Source organism: Mastigoproctus giganteus, chromosome 5 (genome assembly GCF_048544385.1).
Source record: "Mastigoproctus giganteus isolate SK-2022 chromosome 5, ASM4854438v1, whole genome shotgun sequence".
In the NCBI taxonomy this organism is placed as follows: Eukaryota; Metazoa; Arthropoda; class Arachnida; order Uropygi; family Thelyphonidae; genus Mastigoproctus; species Mastigoproctus giganteus.
Window position 1 is genome coordinate 103,430,834 of NC_143579.1, and position 24,563 is coordinate 103,455,396.

The following is a 24,563-nucleotide window of genomic DNA, read 5'->3' on the forward strand; positions in this document are numbered from 1 at the left end:
CATCTACGTACATTTTTCTTGAGGTGTTGAAACAGGAAATAGTCACTGGGGGCCAGATTCGAACTGCAACATGGATGAATAAGTTCTGTAAAGCCACACTCTCTCAAAGCAGCAACAACAGGCATGTTGTCCTGAAGAAGCAGCACACCTCTGGAAAGTTTTCCATCGTTCTTTTACTTTATGACATCCCTTAGATTGTATAGTAGGAATGCATATGCCTCCCCAGTGACTGTCTGCTTGTGTCCCAAGTAGTGAATGTACAAATTCCCTCAGCATCCCAGAAAATGGTGGCCATAATGTTGCCAGCTGAAGGTTGTTGCTGTTGTTTGAGAGCTATTGGCGCAAGAGCAGTATGTGCCTAGTCTAGGTTAGAGAGTTTCATATTTTGACAGATTTCATTTTTCTTAATGTTCTTTAGAAGGAAGCCAAGATTTCGTTTTATAATTATGCAGCTTTTTCATAAATGTTATACTATTAGTTTTGGTAGTATCTGATTAACTTAAGAAAAAAGAAAACGTTAATATTTAAACATCTAAAATTGTTTTAAGCATTAGGTTGTTCTGTGCATTCATTATTGTTTGAAAGGCTCTTATACATTCTCTGATAAATCTTGGACAGTTCACCATGAAGTGAGGTACAGTGAGCGGATCTTGACAGTTTTGGCATTGAGGAGGATTTTCATCTCTGAGTAGGTAAGAATGAGTCATATGGGTATGTCCGATTCACAATTGGGCACTGAAGGAAGTGTACGAAATTTTTTGGGTGAGGGAAAACCCTTGTGCTTCCATTACACTGATTCTTGCTTGGTCTCAGGATCCCAGTGATGAATCCATATTTCATCACCTGTAACAATTCTGGAGATGAAAGTTTCAGCATCCCTTCCAGAAAGCTCTAAATTCTCCTTATAGCAACGTACACTGAATTGCTTCTGCACAAGGGCCAGAAATCTAGGGTTCCACCATGCATTGACCTTAGTCATTCCCAAATGTTCATGGAGGATGGTTATAACTGTTCCCTCAGATATGTCACATTCCTTAAAGGGACACCTTTAAACGTCTCTCATTCAGCACAAAGGTTTCCATAGCTTGGTACATTTCTGGAGTGATCACTGTCACAGGTCTTCCTGGATGTGGATCATCTCTCTCTCTCTCTCTCTCTCCATCCCACTTGAATTGTTTTGACCAGAATTTCACCTGGTACTCTGAAGGTGCACTGTTGCTATATGCAGCCACCATCATTTCATGAATGGCCTTTGGTCAATTTCCTGTTTTGGTGATAAACTTGATGACTGAACAATGCTCCAATTTCAGCAAAACTATAATTTGATACAGATGTCTTCCTTCTTTCTGTACAGCAGCACAACCTAAAAACATAGTGGGATCAAAATTAGTATGATTCAAGTTGAGATATATAGGGAACATGATAAGTCAAACTGAAATATAACTATGGGAAATACCTTAGGTAGATAATTTATTGAATGCCCCCTTGTAATTTAATAGTGCTTTGCAAAAGATTAAATCTAGAATAGGTGTTATGTTTCTGGATCATACAAGTTGTCTTGGATATAACTATGTATTTTATAAAATGAGTATTAAAATTTATGAAAGTTGTCTAAATTGCAAAATTTACAATAAGCTTTCACTTTAAAGAACACAATGTTCAAAAGAATATGGAAATCTGGTTATCACAGCTTTCCGGATGCTCAGAAGATACAGCATTTACATTTGCATAGGTATGTTAATAAAGGTAACATATCTGAAATATACATCTAAAATCTTAAAATGAAGAAGCTAACACAGAGGGTAAGCACTTAAACTTTCTTTTCATTGAAAAGAAAGTTTAAGTTGTGACATAAAAGGAAGAAAAGTAAAACCTGTTTAATTCTAAAAGAAAAGATAAGAAATGACTACTGCATGCACAAGAGCCCAGAAATATATACCAAACTCATATTACTTGCTATTCCAATAAAAACAAATATGTTTACATTTCTTTTCATACATATTTCTTAATGTAGGTTCACAGATTCGATGAAAGAAAAACAAAAGGTATACCATTCTGTTTCTATTTCTTGTTTTCAAAAACACTGGAAGCAAGACTAGATCTATGATTGTGCTAAGGCTATAATGTGCCAAAATCAGGTCATATAAAATCGAACAGTTAATATTTCAGTGATCTAACAAATAGCGATCTAGGTCACTATGTTGAAATGCATAATAATAAAAAACTAGCAGCACCAGTACCCCTTGCGAAAATTTCTCAATTGGTAGTAGAGTTTTTCTCTAGCTGTCCTAAAGAAATGTAGACTGTGTTTGATCATGAGCAGGTAAGCCAGTATTCATCAAATCTTTTCTTTCTAGGTAGGCAGCGCTAGTAGAGAAAATTGGCGAGTTCTATAAAATAAAACTATTCAGAATTTTTAAATTTTTCCATGTTTCTGCACATCTAGAAAGAAATATCTTTAATTTCAGACCAAATCGGTTAGGCCTATTGTATACAATGGCTACAGCTAGCTGTACCAGTTGTGAAAATTTTGCAATTGGTAGCAGAGTTTTACTATTATTATTTATTATTTATTTTGTTTTTTGGGAACAAGGACATGATTGTGTGAATGTGCAAATTGTTAATCAGAAAAAATGCATTTTCAATTTAGACAACAACTGTTTGTTTAACAGTTAACATCTTCCTGTAGCTCCATCTATGAAGTGAATGTTGAACAATTCTTGTTTGTAGGTACAAAACCGGAATTTTTCAATTTTAACAACTTTCTGCATACCTAGGAAGAAATATCTTTAATTTGAGACCACTTCCAGCCCGATAAGTTAAGCCTATTGTTCACACTGACGGTCGAAAGAAAACGGCTTCCGTATTGAATATATAGATATGTAAAAAAATTTATAAAATGGTAAATTTTAAATATGTGTGAAAAGATTTAAAGATTTTTAAATAACTAAAAATGGGTGACACATTGACATTGCTGGATAAAATCTGAGTGTGTTTAAGGCTCAGTCAAATGACTAAGAGCAGTAAAATATAAAATACATTCATGTCTATAATGTGGACACTCAGACAGAATATACCTTATGATTAAAAAGGTGTCACATTTTTCATACATAGAAGAATCATCTGCCCTCGGCAGGAATGAAAGAGCAAAATGACTGTGTATTATGTAGAGGCAAGCAAGCAAATCTACTTCCTCCCCTCTCTGAGGTTCCTGTGCAAACTAGATTGTGTTACAGGCTTTATTTGACAAAGCTTTTCGTGACTTGCACATGCCAAGATTGTTGCTACTGTATGTGATATTACCTGACTAACAAGTTGCAACTGTTCTTGGGTTGTAGTGATATTGCAGAATCTGCCAGTATATTACCCCTGATCTCAATATAGCTTGGAATCCAGAGAAACAATGTCAAAAGAACACTCAGAAAGAGAAAGTAACACCTGCTGGACCTGGATCAAGATTGGATGAAGATTATATCTCATCCCTCATAAAGCCCATAGTATACTTAAAGAGTCTATAGACAATGTACATATTTGGTAATTGTTAGTTTTAATGTGGCCTAAGGCTAATTCTTTAGCATACAACCCCAGGGGCTCACATCTGTTGAGTACGGGATTGCCACACCCAGGGTCCTGAGCTGGATATCATCATTCTTCTCTTTCTTGGTGATTCCCTTCTACTTCTGACTCTTGTTCTCTCTCTCTCTCTCTCTCAGGGTAACTCAGAATTTTTTTTTTTTTTTGGCTGCTGTAGCATAAGCCTTATACTTCCTTGCAACCATATGGCTAATAATAATAAATAATAAACTCTGGTGAGTATATTATTTATTATCTCTGTTCGTCAGGATTTTCTCAGATATAGTGTTATTTGCGAATATGGCAAGAAGTCAAGTCAAAGTGTTTTGTTTGGTGGGCAGCATAAAGTTGTTTGTAGACAGAATTTGGAGTGGTGGTGGTGGTGGTCTTTCTCCACTTGATAACAGAGAAGTTGTATGATGGTGTTTGAGCAAGGCAGGGTGGAAGTATTTGCTTTGGTAGCTAAGCAACATTGTCTACTCTGATGTTAAGCTTGCTGAGTAGGTCTTGGACATGAATACCAGAGGGTCAGTTGGCAGTTTGACTGGTGTTATAGAGATTTTCCCATTGTGGCTCAAAAACAGGTGTCTGCATGCATTGGTCTGGCAGGGATTTCAGTTTGAAAGAATACTATTGAGACAATTATATCCTATGGAGTGTTAGCGAAAACTCATTTGCTTCAACGTAGAAGCTCGGATGACAGGAGATGTTCAGAATGGCCCAGTAGCAATACAAATCACTTGGTAGTGGATGGGATCCAGACATCGGAGTATGCTGATCTAGCAGATGTGTATACCCGGGACTCACAACCTATCACACGAGTGCACGACAGAGGTGCAATAAAGTGCACTGGTCGGCACCCCAAGAATTAGATGAGATTGCGTGTATGATTTTCAAGCTTATCATGCACTTAACACGTAGTTGACGGTTGTGTTGTAGAAAGATCAACTTTCTATCAAATACAATCTCCAAAAATCTAGTCTCAAGTACTACCAGAATAGCAATTTGTCCGTTGCAGTTCAGGTTCAGGGTGAAAGTTGCATTTGCTGGAAAAAAGTACCCAAATGGTCTTTTGCAGGGAGAACCTGAAGCCATCAATTCACTGCCCATGAGTCAATGAAACATTGCAGTTGTCTCTCAATTACCTTCATGTTGCTGGAATTGGGAGAAGATGCTAAAATCATCAACACAGACAGCACAGTTTACAGATGGAGGAAGTTGTCCCATGATGGAATTCACTTTGATGGCAAAAAGCATAACACTTAAAATGATCCTTGGGATACTCATTCCTCTTAGCAAAAGGGCCAAAAAAAAGATTTCCAATCTAATTAAATGGTTGAGAGTGGCCCTGTTCTTTTGGAAGCCACTCTGGAGAGGAGGCTATATGCCTCCTAATACCATATAGAATGGACACTGACCATTCTCTCCAGGATTTTTCTCAGGTGGCTAGTCAGAGTGATAGGAAAAGTATTTTGTTGAGACTCTGGGATCTTTTCCTGGCTTAGGAAAGGCAAGTACGATTGCTTTATGCCAGAAATCTGGAAATTGCTCTTCTAGAAAGCTTCTATGTCCAGAAAGTGCAATTGTTGCTGACAGATGTTTGATAATTTCATGATGGATCAGATCTCATCCAGCAGTACTTGCCTTAGTAAGAGTTAGAGATGTTTTTAACTCTTCTATGGTGAAGGGTCCACTATATGGATGAGTGATGAAGGGTGTGATTTATATTTCTCCTTCATTTTCCAGATTTTGTCCCACACAGCTTTAGCACTGGTCAACTGAGTAATAGTGGATGCAATGTAGATCTACAATTCATTTTGGCTCTTGTGGCAAATACGGAGTGCTTTGGCACATGCACGTTTAAAGGCCCAAGAGATTGGCTGTGGTAGAATACCACTGGAATATTCCCTCCAAGTTTTGTTTTGTGCCTTTTTTTGCACTGTGCATTCAGCATTCCCAAGGTTTTAGATGTGATGAAAACCAGGTAGATGTTTTTGGAATTGTAATTGCAGCTGCACAGAAATGGTTTCTGTGATGTAGGCTACTGCACCATTGATAGGCTCCTCACTGACTGCAGTGATGACAAACTCTGCCAGATGTTGAAAGCCATTCCAGTTGGCCTGATCAATCTTCCACTGTGGTAACCTAAAAAGTAGACATTTGTTAAGGAGCCTGGAACTTCTGTAGAGGTTCTCCTCTGCCTCCTAAGTGAGTGAAATGGAGCATACAAAAAGATCAATAGCAGAGAACATACAGGAGGTATATGGAAAAAAAGGTTAGTTCCCACATTTAGAAGGAATAGGTAATTGTCAGTAAGAATGTCCTCTATAACACGCCTCTTCCATTAATGGCAGCACTACCCCACTGGGTATTATGTCCACTGAAATTGCCCAAGGGTAGGACAGGGGTGGGCAGCTGCACAATAATCAAAGTCTATCTGGAAGATGTCAGCCCCAAGTGGAAAATAAATTGAGCAGACTGTTAACAAAACCCTACTGTAAGGTGAATTGCTACTACTATTATGCTGGTGGAAAGCAGAATAAGTGAAATTGGGTGTAGTTGTCCAGAAGGATAGTATCCCCCTCAGTGGGCAGGTCTATTCCCAGTTCTTTCCTCATATATGATAGTAGCATTAAGAAAGGAAAAGATTTTCATCTGCCTTCAAATATGTCTCCTGCAAGCAAAAGAACTGGGTCACACTTTTGCAGTCAGTTCCTGATAACATCAGTATTTTGCCGGAATCCACAATAATTCCACTGTAGGAATTTAGCCATTATTTTGGCTTGGCAGATTCGTCAGTCAGCTTCCAGTGCCGAGGGCTTATTCTTCTCAGTCTTGGCTTTATCTTTTTTTGGGGGAGGAGTATGGACGCTGTCCTGTGTTCATTTCTTCCTCCACAAAGAGTTCCAAGACTGAATCACCTGGAACTCTTTGTGGAGTCTTGGAATTCAGTCTTGGAACTTCCTTGGAACTTACCTCCTTCCATTCAACAATTTTTTCTTGAGAGGCAGGGGATGCATCAGTTTTTTCCTTTTCTCTAGGAATTTTCTTTTTTAGTGGTGAGCACTAGGATTACTATGGGAGTGGCAACTGATTGATCCTTCTGTGCAGGTTTTTGTGAGTTTAACAAGTAGTGTGCGGCAGGACTGAATGACTCTTTTGGTGGGATAGTAGCAGTAGTAGTAGCTTGTGATGCAAGAAAGCAAGTGTATGAGCTTATGCAGCATCAGCCAAAAAAAAAAAAAAAAAAATCACACCATTCCCTCCAAATGCCTGTCCAGTTCCTCCTTAAATTTATTTAACCTGTCAACTTCCACAACGACAGATGGAAGTTTGTTCCAGCAATTAACCACCCGCTGACTAAAGGCAAATTTCCGCATATCTATTCTACATCTGTCTTTTCTTAATTTGAATTTATGCCCCCTTAGGTTCGTAATCTGAACAAGTGGAAGGATCCCATCAGAATTCAGCGTGCTCAACCCATTCAAGGCCTTATACACCTCAATCAGATCACCGCGCAGGTGCCTAGTCTCCAGCCACTGCAATTTGCAGAACTTAAGCCTCTCTTGGTAAGAGGATCCCTTCATTCCCCTCACCAATCTTGTTGCCCTTCTCTGTACACGCTCAAGTAAATCTACATCCTTCCTAAAATGAGGCCTCCAGACCTGTACGCAGTACTCAAGGCGTTGCCTGACCATTGCCTTATACAGAGGGACAATCATTTCCTTCTCCCTGCTAGTAAAATTCCTATATATCATTGACAAACCCCATGAACTGCCCCGGCAGCCTGTCTGCATTGCTCAGAAAACTTCATATCTGACTGCACAATTACTCCCAGGTCTTTTTCATTTTCTACCACCTTAAGTGTAGTACCACACAGTTGGTACGTTTCTCTGGGGTTACTTCTACCCATATGCAGTACTTTGCATTTGTCAAGGTTAAACTTCAGTTGCCACTTCTTAGCCCATCTACCCAAATTATCAGGATCCTGTTGCAGCAGCACACTGCCATTACTGTCATTCACAACAACCCTGCCAACCTTTGTCTCATCTGCAAACTTCGACATTAAGCCTGATATACCTTCATCAATATCATTGATAAATATACAAAATAACAGTGGACCTAACACCGAACCCTGTAGGACTCCACTAATAACATTAAGTCCACGAAGAGCAGCACCCATTTATTACCACCCTCTGTCTTCTCCCACTTAACCATCCTTTTATCCATTGTAGCAACTTACCCTTAATACCATTCTGCTCCAATTTGTACAATAGTCTTCCATGTGCAACAGTGTCAAAAGCTTTCTTGAAATCCAAATACATGATATCAAAATTATTTTTTGCATCCAGTTCCTTTGTAACCACATCATAATATCCTATCAAATCTGTCAGACAAGACTTTCCCTTAACAAACCCATGCTGTGTCTGAATTATTGCTGCAGTCTTGTCTAGATGATCCTGCAATGCATCTTTAACCAGTGACTCCATTATTTTACCCGGAACAGAAGTTAAACTAACTGGTCTGTAATTACTCGTGTCACCCTTCGATCCCCCCTTTGTGAATTGGGGATACATTTGCATATCTCCAGTCCATGAGGACCTTCCTGAATCCAAGGATGCTCTCATAATTATGGCTAAGGGTTTGCTTAGTTGCTTTGCCGCCTCCTTTAATATAACTGGATAAAACCCATCCACCCCAGGTGCTTTTCTTATGTTTAACTTCAACAATTTTATTTTTCCTCCACTTTGCTTTCAGTTATTACAAAATCATTAAGTATCCTGCTACAATTTGATAACCTTCTGCCATTTTCAAACCTTAATAATTCCTCATGTGTGAATGTAGATGCAAAATACTCATTCAGTTTGTTTGCTATCTGAGCAGGATAATCAACAGTCAAAACATTGATGTCAAGCGGACCAATCAGATTCATCCCCTTCCTTTTAGAGTTTATATAAGTAAAGAAATCCTTGCTGTTTTTCTTAGCATCTTTTGCCAAGGATTTCTCGTAATCTGTCTTCGCCTGCCTAACCTCCTTTGTGACCTGATTACAGACTAGCTTATATCTGCCATAGGCTTCTGAGTCGCTTGATAATTTATATGCATCCCATGCATTTTTCTTCTCTGTTACGAGTCTCATTAGTTCATTAGATAACCATTTAGGCCTAAACCTTAAACAATATTTCTTAATAGGTATGAAACTTTTAGTAGCATCCACGATTAATTCCTTGAATGCTTTCCACTTAGAATTTACTGTTGGTAACATCGTCAGTTGATTCCACTGTACAGAATTTAAAAACTGTCGGAGACCACTGTACTCACCTTTACGTAAGCAAAAACCCTTTACCCCTAATGGTAAATAAATATTTAAGTAAATCCTACATCAATACACTATGATCACTGCCACCTAGTGGTTCTTTTATCTGCAAATTCTTAATACACGAATGATCACTGCTGATAACCAGATCAAGAGTATTACTTTCTCTGGTTGCCTCTCGAACATGCTGCTGCAGAAAACAATCATCCAATAAATCCACAAAAGTCTAACTAGTGTGTGAGTGACCAACCCACAAGTTCCAGTCAATATCTGGGAAGTTAAAATCCCCCATAAGGCATTCCGATTTACTAGCCCACTCTATTTCTCTATAATACACTCCTATTCTTATTTTTGCTTTCGCAGTACTTATGTCACACCAAACTGACTCAACAGTGCACTGTTCATCTATATAAACTGGATGCACTTCTTTTGATTTTATGTTTTTCTTAATTAACAGCATAACACCTTCTCCCTTTCTATCCTGTCTATCCTTTCTGTGCACCTCAAATTCCAGTTCAGCATTCTTTATATCTGTGTAATACCAAGTCTCTGATATCCCAACAATATGTCTTGACCAACACTTCAAATTCATCAAATTTATTTACTATACTTCTAGCATTGGTATACATGCATACATACATGCTCCTACTCCTGTTCCTAGTAATCATTTCTGTTTGGGTTCAAATGGTATGATTCCCTGCTACCTTCTGAGCATAGGTAGATTTGTTTATATTCAAGAGTTTCACCACTTTTCTTACCTCCTGACATTCAGCTCTGCCTTAAGTCTTTGAATTTCTTTTTTCTTCTTTCCACCTATGACATGCTTGTGAGCAAGCAGGATGCTCTCCTTGGCAGTCAATGCAGGTGGATTTTGTAGTGAACATGATGTAGTTTTCATGGTCCATTGTAGCACATGGAACACAATCAAGAGCTTCACAACAAGCTATTTGATTTCTGTCACTTAAAGTAATCGGAACGTATGGTCACACCAGACAACTGATATCGGAGCTGGACTTAAACTTGTTGTGACCTTAAGCTATAAAATGCATGAGGCCATTCTTCCTCCATCAAATAATAAAAAATTTTAAATTGACAATAAATTAAATGGGCTGTACAATTATACAGGCTTCAATAGGTATGTAATATAATTTATAAGATGGCACATTACATTTGTGCATATTCTTTATTAACTTATGTTAAATAATAACAAAATTAAGTAATATAATAAAATTATAATCTATAAATTCTCTGTATGTATATCACAAACATTATTCTTTGGTTTTTGTAGAAAGAAAAACAGATAACAAATAAAAATCAGTAAATGGTAGAATGTTCTCATTCTACCGTTTACTGTTGTCATTGTCATCAAGTGAGCTGCTGGATGTAGCAGTCAATTAGCGACTGCTACATCCAGCAGCTCACTTAATGGATGTAGCAGTTAATTAGCGATTAACAACAATAGTCAAACCCATAACAAAAATTATCACAATTTTATATGATGTTTACAGTTCACCTATGACAATATTAAAAAAAAGGATTTTTTGGCTCAGAGGAGCTATTCTAAATGTTTGTTACTTCTGGTCTCTACATTGTCGCCCAAGCAAAGCCATTTTACTGATTTAGGAGAGCTTGCCAATTCTTCCAAACTCTTCTGGATAAAGAAGGCGACATTTTTCCTATATGCTGCTCACTTGTATGGTGTGTATCAGGTAAAAGGGTGTTGGACCTGATATAACTTCTGCTTTCTGTCTTTTCACCGTGACTTTAGCAAGTGACATTAGCAGGGTTGTCTTCCAATTTTTCAGATAGGAATCATGTTGGGGCCCCTGAAGAAATAATTTTATCGGGATTCATAATGTTTTATTTTATGTTCTGTGCTCATGCTCTCCACCAACAACAGAGCCAAAATGGGATGTCCACTACCATGCAAGCAATAAATGAGCTCAGGAGTGGGATAGCAAGGCTACCCAGATACTATACCTGCACTTGTGCCAGCCTGAATCCTGTCCCTTGGACCAAGAGGGTATGGGAATGGCATTGACACAGCTGATCCTGGTTGAGCCATCCAGATCCACCCATCTCATCAAAGAAGGGCCAAAGTGGTGTGTTGAAGCTGGATCTTTCAACCACCACAATCCCCCTTTTCAAATTTCCATGCATCACAGCGCATGGTAAATATGCTGGATTCCTATGGTGTTAGCCTGGAACTTAGGCTTTAGGCATTGGATCCCAGTGATGCCAATCTGGAAGACCAGCAGCATCATCGAGATGTTCCCCCCCTCATCACGTATAGGTGCACACATTGACGGGCTAGATCTACTAGCTATTGAAATTACAATTATTGAAAAGAAGTCTATGAAGTGTAATACTTAAGTATAAAAGCTTGAATATAATTTAAAACTTACCATTTCATGAACAAGTGGAGCAATGATTCCACCGATGCGTGCAAACATACTACTCACACCAATTCCAGTGCTGCGTACAGTTGTGGGATATATTTCAGATGTATATACATATATAATTGCAAAAGATGCAGCAATTGCACTTTTTCCAACTACAGCCAGTAACACAATTAACCAGGTCAAGTAGGGGAAACCTAACACAAAAAAGAAATTTCAAAGCAAATATTAAAAAAAAGAAAAAACCATAACTGGAAATATCTGCTTTTTTAATTTTTTTTTTTTTTTTTTTTAGTATTATTAAATAATGACATCCCAACTTGGGCCATATAAATATGAGAAGCAGTTAGGAAATCAATGGTGTTTGGTTCAACCCACAGCACCAGTTCTGCTTACCAAAAGTGGCCCACTGGGTACTCACATCCTTTCATCCGGCCTTCGAGTCAAGCAAGCCGGGATTCTCACTCATTTAAAGTTTGAGAATAGGTTGAGGCTGTTTTGGCCTTAAGACCTACAATCATTCATTTTATTGTGTGAGACTGATTCCCTTGAATGCAAGCTATTATGAGGGAAAATTCAGAGGAAACCAGCTACTAGATGGTTTGATTAGCCTTTTGCTTCAATACCTGGGTCTGACAATCGATTTGCACAACTGAATCATTGCAGACTTCCAAAAGATTTTCCAATAGATATCATGGGAAGGTGAAAAAAATTTTTTTGCAACTTTTGTTACAACATGGATGATATTAGAATGCACACATGATACAAGAAAGTGTTTTTTTTTTTAAATGAACTTTTTATTTAACTTGTCGGTGACGGCACCCAAAAGATACTACACCAACATGTATACGCATGTATGTATGTAAGGTAAAAGTAATAAATAAATTGAAAAGTGCGAAGATGGAGGTGTAAATTACACAGAATGACAAAACTAATAGAAGAATAGGTTGTCACAGACATTCTCTCAGATATGCCAGACAAGCTGTACTTGCTACCTGGGAGTCTAAAACGCTGATGGAACTGATATTCGGGTGAAACTCAAGTCAAGTCGACCCAATTTCGGAGAAGTCTGGCTGTCACGGTCTGTGACAGCCAAATCCTCTGCTTGCACCTTCACGATGGTGGGACTGTTAGTAATCTTGGGTATAACCTCCATGCACAAGTACATGCTGAGTGACCATCCAGGTGTGAACCAACGTAAGCAGGGGTCGAGGTGTGCCGCCCACACCACATGGAGGAACGCTATCTGTCCATGAGACCAGGCAGTACTAGGTGGTAGATGACTCTCATCAACCAGTGCAATACCACCACTTTGCTTACTGGAGGTTTAAATTGGTGGAACCCATGTTTAGTCTCTAAAGCTAAGTTCCGGTCAACCCTTCCTCATCTCTTCCATCATGCAGTATGATTGATGACTTTTGAGGTTATGATGAACATCGTGGCGAGATCCAATATTCCTTACATTTCGAGGGTACAGCTCTAAAATGGTGTTCGCAGGCCGGTTGCTAGTTAGTACACCTATTGTTAACTCTCCAGGAGGCTTCCGGATCAGCTAGTGCATAATCTTGCTACCTCTACTCTGCCAGATAGTCACTGGAGAAAGTCCGAGTAGTGTGTATGCGGGGAGCATTGTCGAGGCCACGTTATGTCAAGGATCTGGGTATATTCTTACCACATTTCCGCCATATCCAAAAATTTCATTACTTCATACAGCATGTCTCACCCACTTTTTCTTACTATTGAATACACAATGAATTGTCAAACTAATTAAGCAAGCTTATCTGCGTAAAGATCTAAACCTCCCAAACACTTCCTAATTCATTTCACAAATATACATGGTCTCAATTCTAATCTCAACGATGTCCATTTCCACTTGCAGTCTGCCAAACCTCATGTACTTTTTCTGACAGAATCCCAGTTATTGGTTAATTCAACTACTGCTCATCTCAGATGCCCAAATTATTCGCTGTATAATTCCTTTTGCCTAAAAGTGGTACTTGTGCATATGACCGTTCTGATATTATCTGTCAGAGACTTGGAAATTTGGAATCTCCTCTCTTTGATCTTCTCTGGCTTAAAATCTCTCTACCTCATTGTGTCAAAATCTTTTGTCTCTACCGTTCTCCCAACTCCACTAATCACTTGGAGCTCTTTGACTTCCTCTCTTTGCAACTTGACTTGCTCCAGTCCAACTTTCCTAACAGTGAGGTAATTTTCCTTGGTGATTTTAATGTTCACAACTCCAGCTGGATTCCATTTTCTAGTCACACCAACCCAGCTGGTCGAGATGCTGAGGCTTTTGCAATTACTAATGACCTTGCACAGATTGTTCATTTACCTACAAGAATACCGGACCATCCTAATCATACAGCCAACACGCTTGATCTTTTTCTCACAAACAACCTTTCTAAGTACAAGTTTGAAGATCAAGGTTGTGATCCGAAGTGCCTTTAGGCACTTCGGATCACAACTTGGTGATTGTCTCTTCAATGGAGCCTTTATCTCATTGCTATTCCCAACCTTGTGTTGTTTGGCATTACAAGAATGCAAAATGGGATGACCTGCGAGATTTCTTTTCTTCTTTTCCTTCGTCAGATTAGTGTTTCAAAACGTCTGATGTCAACGTTTTCTCAGATCGTGTCAGTGAGATTATTCTTGCAGGAATAGAATCCTTTATCCCACACTCCACTTTAAAATCTCGTCCTTTATCTAAACCTTGCTTTTCCAATAAATGTGCTAAGACTGTTCAAGAGAAGAACATTGCATATCATAATTGGCTTGTTTCTAATTCTTCAATTTCATTTTCTGCCTACACCAAAGCTTACAACGATTGTAGAGGAGATGTTATTAATTACTACTTAATTTGTTACTACTTACAACAATTGTTATTAATCAGTCCAAACTAGAGTTTGAACAGGCTAAGAGTAGAAAACTTGCTTCTTGCCCTAATGGTAGCCGAGCATTCAGGACTCTCACCAAAGCTATTGGCCACAACATTTGCCCATCTCTGCTCCCACTTGTGTCCAAACCAGATGGTTCTGTTGTCACTTCAGCCAAGGATAAAGCTGACCTGCTAGCATCCCATTTTTCTTCCAACTCATGTATTAATGATCTTGGTAAAACACCGCCCACCATTCCCAACATGCTCCCTTCAATGCCTCCTGTTGTCTTCCATCAAAAGGATGTCAGAAGGATTTTGACAAATCTTGGTGCTAGGAAAGCTCCATGTCCCGATGGTATTTCTCCACTTGTTCTCAAAACCTGTGCTCCTGAACTTACTCCTATTCTTTGCCACCTTTTTTCACTTTCTTATTCCAAAGGTGTTTTTCCTTCTGCTTGGAAATTTGCTCATATCCTGCCAGTTCCTAAAAAGGGTGACAAATCCCACCCATCCAATTATCGTCTCATTGAAATTACTACTACTCTTTCTAAAGTAATGGAGAAATCAATTAACCCCAATTCTTAAACTACCTAGAAACCTTCCGTCTGATCAACGATCGCCAGTATGGATTCCGTCAGTGTCGATCCACTGGTGATATTCTGGCTTATGTTACCCATTTATGGACTAATTCAATGGAAAGGTTCGGTGAAATACAAGTAGTTGCTCTTGACATCTCAAAGGCTTTTGATCGTGTTTGGCATAAAGGTCTTCTAAACAAGCTTCCATCTTATGGTTTGCCAACTGTTTTTTGTAATTGATTATCCACTTTTCTCTCTGATCGCTCACTGAGGGTGATGGTAGATGGCTCTCTGTCTTCTAACTTCTCCACTAATGCCGGTGTCCCCCAAGGTTCAGTTCTTTCCCCCACTCTTTTCCTCTTGTATAATAATGACCTCTTCCATTGACTGGAAATCCTATGCATAGTTTTTCCGGTGATACCACATTGCATTCCACTTTTCATTTGAGAAACCTTGCCCTACTGAATCAGCTTTAACTTCTTGAAAATCTGCTACCAATTCCTTAAATGCTGATCTTCATGTAATTCTCCAGTGGGGCAAAGACAACTTAGTTGATTTCAACCCTTCTAAAACTCAGTTTTGTCTTATATCTCGCAAAAAGGATTCTTCTGCTCCTGTGCTTATCTTTGGTGACACTCCGATTTCTAGGCAAAATGATATAACTCTTTTGGGGATTACCCTGACTTCTAATCTCTCTCTCTCTCTTGGCACAAGCACATTACAAATATTGCTTCCTCTGCATCTAAAAAACTTGGTTTTCTCTTTCGTTCTTGGCGTTACTTTTCTTCCAAACAGCTGCTCACCTTGTATAAATCGCAAATCCGCTTTACCATGGAATATTGTTCCCACATCTGGGAAATGTTTTGCCCCAAAAACCTTTCTTGGGCTTCTTGATTCCCTTCAGAAGAGGGCAGTTAGGTTAATTAATGATTCATCGCTAACAGAGTCTCTCCACTCGCTGTCTCATAGACGTACTGTTTCTGCTGCATGCCTCTTCTACAGATAATTCCATTGGGCACTGTTCTTCTGAATTGGCTTCTATAATTTCTGCTCTCTCTCTCTTTCAAAACAGTCTGAAAACGTGCAGCCACCAGCCAACATCCATTTACTTTCCAACTTCAAACTCACAGAACCAACTTTTCATCTTCCTCATTTATTCATTCAACTGCAGTTTTCTGGAACAACCTTCCTTCATACGTATTTCCTGAAAATTACAGTCCACAGAAGTTCAGGTCCAATGTCAACAAATATCTTCTTTCGTCTTCTCAACCTCCAACCCAAGCATGGTATTAAGTACTATAGGTTCTAATACCTCTCGTGTTTGGGGTTTACATAAAAAAAAAAAAGGAGATAGTGAAGGCATGAGAAAGCGAGAAAGAATGTGAATATCCTATATGATATAATGAATTAAATAAAATTATGGGCTAAATTGGATTGCCAATTAGAGAGAAGGGAACTGTAAAGCAAAAATGATTAGATTCATACATAGCATAACAGCAAGCTTCAGATAAGGGTAGGATACTTTGGTTATAAGTCCAGGAAAGGGGTGAGAAAATGATAAAATTAAAATCTGAATGCTAGCTAAAAATAAATATTGATATATAATCAGGTATTTCTTCAGGGGTTAACACCTGATCATGTATCAAAAACTGCATTTCTATACTTGTCCCTACTTGTGGAAGAAAAGGAATTTTAAAAATAAGTGAGAGAAAATAGGATGGTAAAGCAATCTGAATGCAGTGTACGTTGTAGAACTTAATAAATTAAAGTAAAATAGTAATAAAATTAAAATAAGTGCTTTCAGTGTAACTTATATGCAATAATAGGTGGTTATAAGTGAAAATTGGTAAATAATGTGATTTAGCAAGATTTTTTTGGAGAATCTGTATAAGGACTTAAAATTATACAAAAATGCAAGCAAATGGTATAAGGTAAGGGAGTGAATCAAGGAAAGGGAAGGAAGTGTAGATAAAAAAAGGCAAAGATAGCAAGAGGGTAAGGACAGTAGGAATGTTTGTATCTCCCTCGTATTGCACTAATAGTTTACAAACAAGAAAAAACGAGAAGTAGAAAGTATAAAATTAAAAAGCTAAGAAAAAGATATTAAAGGTTACTCTGGTGAGCTGAAATTGTAAAGCCCCATCCTTTTAGAATGGGCTCTGACTAAGAGAGAGAGTTAGTGGAAAGAAAGAGACTAACAGTAGATGCTTGCAATGTAAGAATTTTGTGAAAGCCTGAAAAAAATAATGAGAGCCGAAAATATATAAATCGAAAGAAATATGAAGAAGTAGACATTTGCAAATAGAGAGTACAAAATAGATACCTGGAATTTCTAAGTACGGTGTTTTTTATTTTTTTTTGAAAACCCCAAACACAAGAAGTATTAGATTCTATAGTACTTAGTACCATGCTTGGGTTGGAGGTTGAGAAGACGAGAGAAGATATTTGTTGACATTAGACTTACTTTTGAACACTGAAATTTTCAGGAAATACGTATGAAGGAAGGTCGTTCCAGAAAACAGCAGTTCAATGAATAAACGAAGAAGATGAAAAGTTGGCTGTGTGAGTTTGAAGGTGAACAGTAAATGGATGTTGGCTGGAGGAGGCAAGTGTTTGGACTGTTTTGAAAAAGAGAGTGGGAATTATAGAAGCCAATTCAGAAGAACAATGCCCATGGAAGTATCAGTAGAAAAGGCATGAAGCAGAAACAGTACATCTGTGAGACAGCGAATGGAGAGAGACTGTTAGAGATGAGTCATTAATTAACCTAACTGCCCTCTTCTGAATGGAATCTAGAAGCCTGAGAGAGGTTTCGGGGGCACTGCCCCAGATGTGGGAACAATATTCCATGGTAAGGCGGATTTGCAATTTGTACAGAGGGAACAGCTGTTTGGAAGAAAAGTAATGCCGGGAACAAAAGAAAAAACCAAGTTTTTTAGATGCAGAAGAAGCAATATTTGTATTGTGCTCATGCCAAGAGAGAGACTAGAAGTCAGGGTAAACACCAAAAGAGATATATCAACTTGCCTAGAAATCAGAGTGTCACCAAAGAAAAGCATAGGCACAGAAGAATCCTTCTTGCGAGATATTAGACAAGACTGAGTTTAGAAGGATTAAAATCAATTAAGTTGTCTTTGCCCCACTGGAGAATTACCTGGAGATCGGCATTTGAGGAACTGTTAGCGGATATTCAAGAAGTTGAAGCTGATTAAACAGGGCAAGGTTTCTCAAAATCGAAAGTGGAATGTAATGTGCTATAATCAGGAAAACTATGGACAGGATTTCCAGTCAATGGAAGAAAGTCATTAATATACAAGAGGAAAAGGAATGGGGGAAAGAACTGAACCTTGGGGGACACCAGCATTAGTCAAGAAGTTAGAAGACAGAGAGCCATCTACCATCACGCTTAGTGAACATTCAGCGAGAAAACTGGATAACCAATTACAAAAACAGTTGGCAAACCATAACATGGAAGCTTGTTTAGAAGACCTTTATGCCAAACACGATTGAAAGCCTTTGAAATGACAAGTGCATGCAGCAGAACAGTACATCTATGAGACAGCGAATGGAGAGACTCTGTTAGAGATGAGTCATTAATTAACCTAACTGCTCTCTTCTGAATGGAATCTAGAAGCCTGAGAGAGGTTTTGAGGACACCGCTCCAGATGTGGGAACAATACTGCTTGTGTTTCACCGAACTTTTCCATTGAATTTGTCCATAAATGGGTAACATAAGCCAGAATATCACCAGTAGATCGACATTGATGGAATCCATACTGGCGATCGTTGATCAGATGGAAGGTTTCTAGGTAGTTTAAGGGTTGGCGGTTAATTGATTTCTCCATTACTTTAGAAAGAGTAGAATTAATTGCAATGGGAGGGATTTGTCACCCTTTTTAGGTACTGGCTGGATATGAGCAAATTTCCAAGCAGAAGGAAAAACACCATTGGAATAAGAAAGTGAAAAAAGGCAGCAAAGAACAGGAGTAAGTTTAGGAGCACAGGCTTTGAGAACAAGTGGAGAAATGCCATTGGGACCTGGAGCTTTCTTAGCATCAAGATTCATCAAAATCCTTCTGACATCCTTTTGATGGAATACCAAAAGCGGCATTGAATGGAGCATGTTGGGAATGGTGGGAGATGTTTTACCATGCTCATTAATACATGAGTTAGAAGAAAAATGGGATGCTAGCAGGTCAGCTTCAACCTTGGCTGAAGTAACAACAGAACCATCTGGTTTGGACAGAGATGGGAGCAGAGATGGGCAAAAGTTGCGGCCAATAGCTTTGGCAAGTGACCAGAATGCTCGGCTACCCTTAGGACAAGAAGCAAGTTTTGTACTTTTAGCCTGTTCAAAATCTAGTTTAGACTGATTAATAACTGCTTTACAATTGTTGCGAGCTTTGGTGTAGGCAGAAAATGAAACTGAAAAATTGGAATCAAGCCAATTATGATATGCAATATTCTTATCTTGAACAGCCTTGGCATATATATTGGAAAACCAAGGTTTAAATAATGGATGAGATTTTAAAGTGGAGTGTGGGATAAAGGATTCCATTCCTACAAGAATAATTTCACTGACACAATATGAGCAAATGTTGAAATCAGAAGTTTTGAAACAGTAATCCGACCAAGTAAAAGAAGAAAAGTAATCTCGCAGGTCATCCCATTTTGCATTCTTGTAATGCCAAACACGAGGTTGGGAATAGCCATGAGATAAAGGCTCCATTGGAGAAGAGACAATCACCAAGCTGTGATCCGAAGTGCCTAAAGGACCTCTCACTTCGACCATGTACTTAGAAGGGTTGTTTGTGAGAAAAAGATCAAGCGTGTTGGCTGTATGGTTAGGATTGTCCGGTATTCTTGTAGGTAAATGAACAATCTGTGCAAGGTCATTAGTAATTGCAAAAGCCTCAGCATCTCGACCAGCTAGAGTTATGAACATTAAAATCACTTCACTGTTAGTGGAATCAGCCTATTTAATTTCAAAAAACCAATTAAAATCATTAAAATGCAGTACATTTTTATTGTTATCACATATTCAGTTATAAGAATATTTTGAATGCCTTTGTGATATTTTTCTAAAGCACACTTCCGGAGGTCACAACCATAAAACAATAAAAAGAATTTGTACTTTCCAGTTTCTTGGGCTTTTCTGTTAGTGCATTCTATGATAAACAGGTAGTAAAATGATCTTATTGCTGGAATTCTGTGGGTTTTTACGTTATTACGGAGAAATGTTTCCCCTTCAATGAAATCTTCAATCACATGAAAAAACAAATAAATTTTCAGAATCTTCTCTTCATTCCTATTTTGTAAGCTTTGTAAACTTGTTACTCTGTATCTCAATTGTGCGTATCGGGTTAGTTGCAATTTGTACATGCCATGTTCTTTGTTATTGATTGCTCATCTTTTTTACTGTTTTAAATTTTACAACTCCCCAAAAAAAAAATGTCAGTGAACAGAAATATCAACTAGTTAGTCGATACATATTACAGTATATATTAATTAAGCTATATACATAAGTGTAAATTTATTTTTACTTTGCTAACCTGTGTAAATATTATTGCGATTTTCACGTATCATTTAATTTTGTTAATTGGTAATGTGAAAAGTGCAAATTTGTGATCTTTACTTTTATAGCCTGTGGATAATGTTCCTCCTATTTTTGCTAATTAAAATAGACGTTTAATAGAATTAAAATTCAATTCACAAATGTCATCCAAATGACCAGAGCTTATCACATATTGTATAGTGAATGGTATTTTATTATGGAGAGTCCACTGTAAAGTGATTTGATCGTACAGTGAACCAATCGTAAAGCAGGGTCCACTGTATATTTTGTTAGGTTTTGAACAAAAAATATACAGTGATAGAATAAATGAAGGGAAATATACACCTAATATTACTTTTGGAGTAGATAAAATATTAGTGCATTTTTCAATTGTAACGGGAGCTAATGATAATCGAATTCAATCTAAAGTAATACAGTAAGTGCCAATCACAGTGATCACATTTGCAAATCGAATTTTGATTATAATAAATGGCAATTCTAATAATCGAAACTTGATGAATATTATTCACAAGCTATAAAAATGAAGATATAAAGCATGAATTTACACTTTATTACCAAAAGTTTATTACCAATTAAATGATTCATGAAAATCAGAAGCATATTATCCACGGGTTTGCAAAATGAAAATAAATTTATACTTACGTGCATAGCTTAATTAATATATATATATGTTGAAATACAGTATATTACCGACAAATTTATATCCAGAGGTTACCCCCACCAACTCATTTTAAATACAATCCTTAACGCTAAAAATATAATTAAATCTAACATCCCAACCAAAGACAAAAATAAAACTAACATCCGCATAATCCTCCATTACCACAATGAACTAGCAGGACAGTTCCGACGCCTATTTAACAACACTGATATCTCCCTTGTTTTTTCCACTTACAACAAATTAGGATCCTTCTTCAGCACCTATAAAGACACATACAAATATTCTACAAACGACCTTAATAATATTATATACCTCATTAATTGTCAACCAAACTGCAACACATGTTATATCGGAAGTACCACTACCAAATTTGGCTCATCAAAAACATCCAACACCCGTGCATACTACCATTTCCATAGTCTCACGTCTAACCAATCTGTCACAGAACTTACAACTCATGCCCAGACTCACAACCACAACCCGCTCATCGATTCTGCCATTTCCATCATTAAACTAAAATCCAGCTACAGAATACTTCAATATGAAGCTCTAGTTATCGAATGGTACAAGCACCACTCTAACCTCCAAATTCTAAATTCTAAACTCCCCTTCAATCTTTCCCCAATTTGGAACCTCTCGAGATTAAAGTTCCCACATGTCAAAAAAGGCGTCACGAGAGTATAATTTTTTATTCTTAAAATACCATACGCGTTCTCTCCCCACACATTACCAACTGAAGATGTTCTTTAACTAACGAAAGTCCTCGTAACGACTATTGGCTTCACCGGATTCACTTACATAGTTTTTAATCATTCTTCTTTTTTATTTTGATGACAACCAAGGATTGGATGTGTACACTTCTGTTTCCTTGCGCCCATTTAACTCAGTCAACTTCTACTTACTTCCCTCCCTTTTAATTTTTCAATTTAACAATTCAACGTAAACATTAACCACGCTACCTAAGTAAACCATCGCAGATTAATTTCAAGGTGAGTACCGCTTTTTAAGCTTTCGCTATTCTTTTCTAGTCTATTAACACGGTACTTGAAGATTTCTAAAAATTTCGTATTATATATGTTGATTAAACATAACACTTTTGTAATATGATTATAATTTAAAATACAGTAGTCACTTATTTTATATTGCTTTAAATGATCACTACAAAGTCTATTTATAGATTTTTAAATATTGTTTAACAGTCTATATTCACAATCATTTGCACCAGTTTCTTCCAATGCTCTCCTCAGAACAGCTATAGCTTCACATGTTTGCCGTTTTGTAACTGGAATTTGTTCAAGTTTGTTTTCAATTTCCTCCTCCTTGGCAAAATTATCAGTAACAGACCAGGCAATTTCTTCGTCTGTTAAAGCAAGCTGTAGTAACTTGTAGTTCACCATCCATGTCCACCCAATCATTAAATGCCTGGTCACCCATATCTTCAGGCATTTCAAGATGATCAGTATCGTGACTTAACTGACCATCATGAATAATTAATCCACATTTTTTGAAACAGTTGCTAATGCAGGTTTCAAAAGCTTCATCTCAGACACTCAAATTCACTCTCTTTCTGTTCACGGGCTTTTTGTTTTTTGGGTAGTAAAATTTAAAACTCAGTAAAAAAGATATAAGCATCAATCAATAACAAAGCACACGGCATGCACAAATTGGAACTAACACAACACGCACAACTTTTTACAGAGTAAAAAGCTTATGAAGTTTAGCATTAGTAGAGGCATATGATGCAAGAAAGCAAGCTTATTCAGCATCAGCCAAAAAAAAAAAACACACCACTCCCATTACACCCCTCCGTTTGGTCGAAATACCTGTCCAGTTGAGCTTTAAATTTGTTTAGGCTATCAACTTCAACAACAAGTGATGGAAGTCGGTTCCACCAACCAACCACCCGCTGGCCAAAGGCAAATTTCCGTACATCTATCCGACATCCGTCCCTCCTCAATTTGAATTTATGCCCTCTGAGGTGATTATTCTGAGCAAGATGAAGAATCCCATTGGCATTGAGCATGCTCAAACCATTCAAAGCCTTATACACCTCTATCAGATCACCTCGCCGGTGCCTAGTCTCCAGACTCTCTAATTTGCAAAACTTAAGCCTTTCTTCATAAGAGCAACCCTTTGTTCCATTCACTAATCTTGTTGCCCTTCTCTGTACCCATTCCAGCAGCTCTACATCCTTCTTGAAATGAGGCCTCCAGACCTGTATACAGTACTCAAGATGTGTCCTAACCATTGCCTTATACAAGGGAATAATCACCTCCTTATCCCGGCTAGAAAAATTCCTGTATATCATTGACAAGACACCATGAGCTACTCTTGCAGCTCGTCTGCACTGCTCAGAGAACTTCATATCTGTCTGCACAATTACCCCCAGGTCCTTTTCATTCTCCACCACTGTCAGTGTAGTACCGCAGAGTTGATACGTTGCTCTGGGGTCACTGCTTCCCATATGTAGTACTTTACATTTGTCAATGTTAAACTTCATTTGCCACCTCTCAGCCCATCTATTCAACCTTTCCAGATCCTGTTGCAGCAGCATAGCGTCAGTGGTGTCCTTAACAACCCTGCCAACCTTTGTACCATCTGCAAACTTGGACATTAAACTTGATATCCCATCATCAATATCATTCATAAACACCGAAAACAACAACGGACCCAACACTGAACCCTGAGGAACTCCACTAATAACATTAGTCCACGTTAAGCAGTGTCCATTGATTACCACTCTCTGTCTTCTGCCACTCAACCATCCCCTTATCCATAGCAGCAATTTGCCTCCAATGCCACACTGCTCCAATTTGTGTAGCAGTCTTCCATGTGCAACAGTATCAAAAGCCTTTCTAAGATCCAAATATATAATATCAAAGTTATTCCCTGCATCCAGTTCTTTTGTGACTACATCATAGTATCCAATCAGATTGGTCAGGCAAGACCTGCCCTTAACAAAACCATGCCGCGTCTGAGCTATAACTGAATTCTTGTCTAGATGATCCTGCAGTGCTTCTTTAACCAGTGCCTCCATTAATTTACCTGGAACAGAAGTTAAACTAACAGGTCTATAATTACCTGTGTCAGCCTTTGATCCTCCTTTGTGAATTGGGGTTACATTTGCACATCTCCAGTCTATGGGTACCTCCCCTGAGTCCAAAGAAGCTCTCATAATTATGGCTAGAGGTTTGCTTACTTCCTTTGCTGGGTGCCTCCGTAGCCAGGTGGGAAGGAGCAGCAGTGCGTAGCACACGCTTCTTGATTAGACCGGGGTTCGAGCCCGTCACCACCAAATACGGAAGATGTGGAAAGGTCAGGAAATGACCACCGCATATCCCGGAGCAATATGGCCTTAGTTGCTAATGCTCCTAAAAACCAAATAACAAACAAACAAACTTCCTTTGCTGCCTCCTTTAATATAACTGGATAGATCCCATCCACCCCAGGTGCCTTTTTTATGTTTATCCTCAACAATCTCTCCTCCACTTTCCTCTCAGTTATTACAAAATCATTCAGCTCACTGCCAATGTTTACTTTACCTACATCATTCTCCTTCCTGAATAACTCCTCATGCGT

The 24,563-nt window shown here is 38.2% G+C and overlaps 1 protein-coding gene across 2 annotated transcripts in view; it reads right to left on the reverse strand.

Moving 5' to 3' along the window:
* Window positions 1-24,563, reverse strand: part of LOC150085600 (organic cation transporter protein-like) — a 440,672-nt gene that overhangs the window by 160,811 nt on the left and 255,298 nt on the right. For both annotated transcript variants that reach the window (XM_090373381.1, XM_090373383.1), the window contains one exon: window positions 11,296-11,486. In XM_090373381.1, the coding sequence (XP_090229507.1) occupies window positions 11,296-11,486 (191 nt within the window). The remainder of the gene's footprint in view (window positions 1-11,295; window positions 11,487-24,563) is intronic.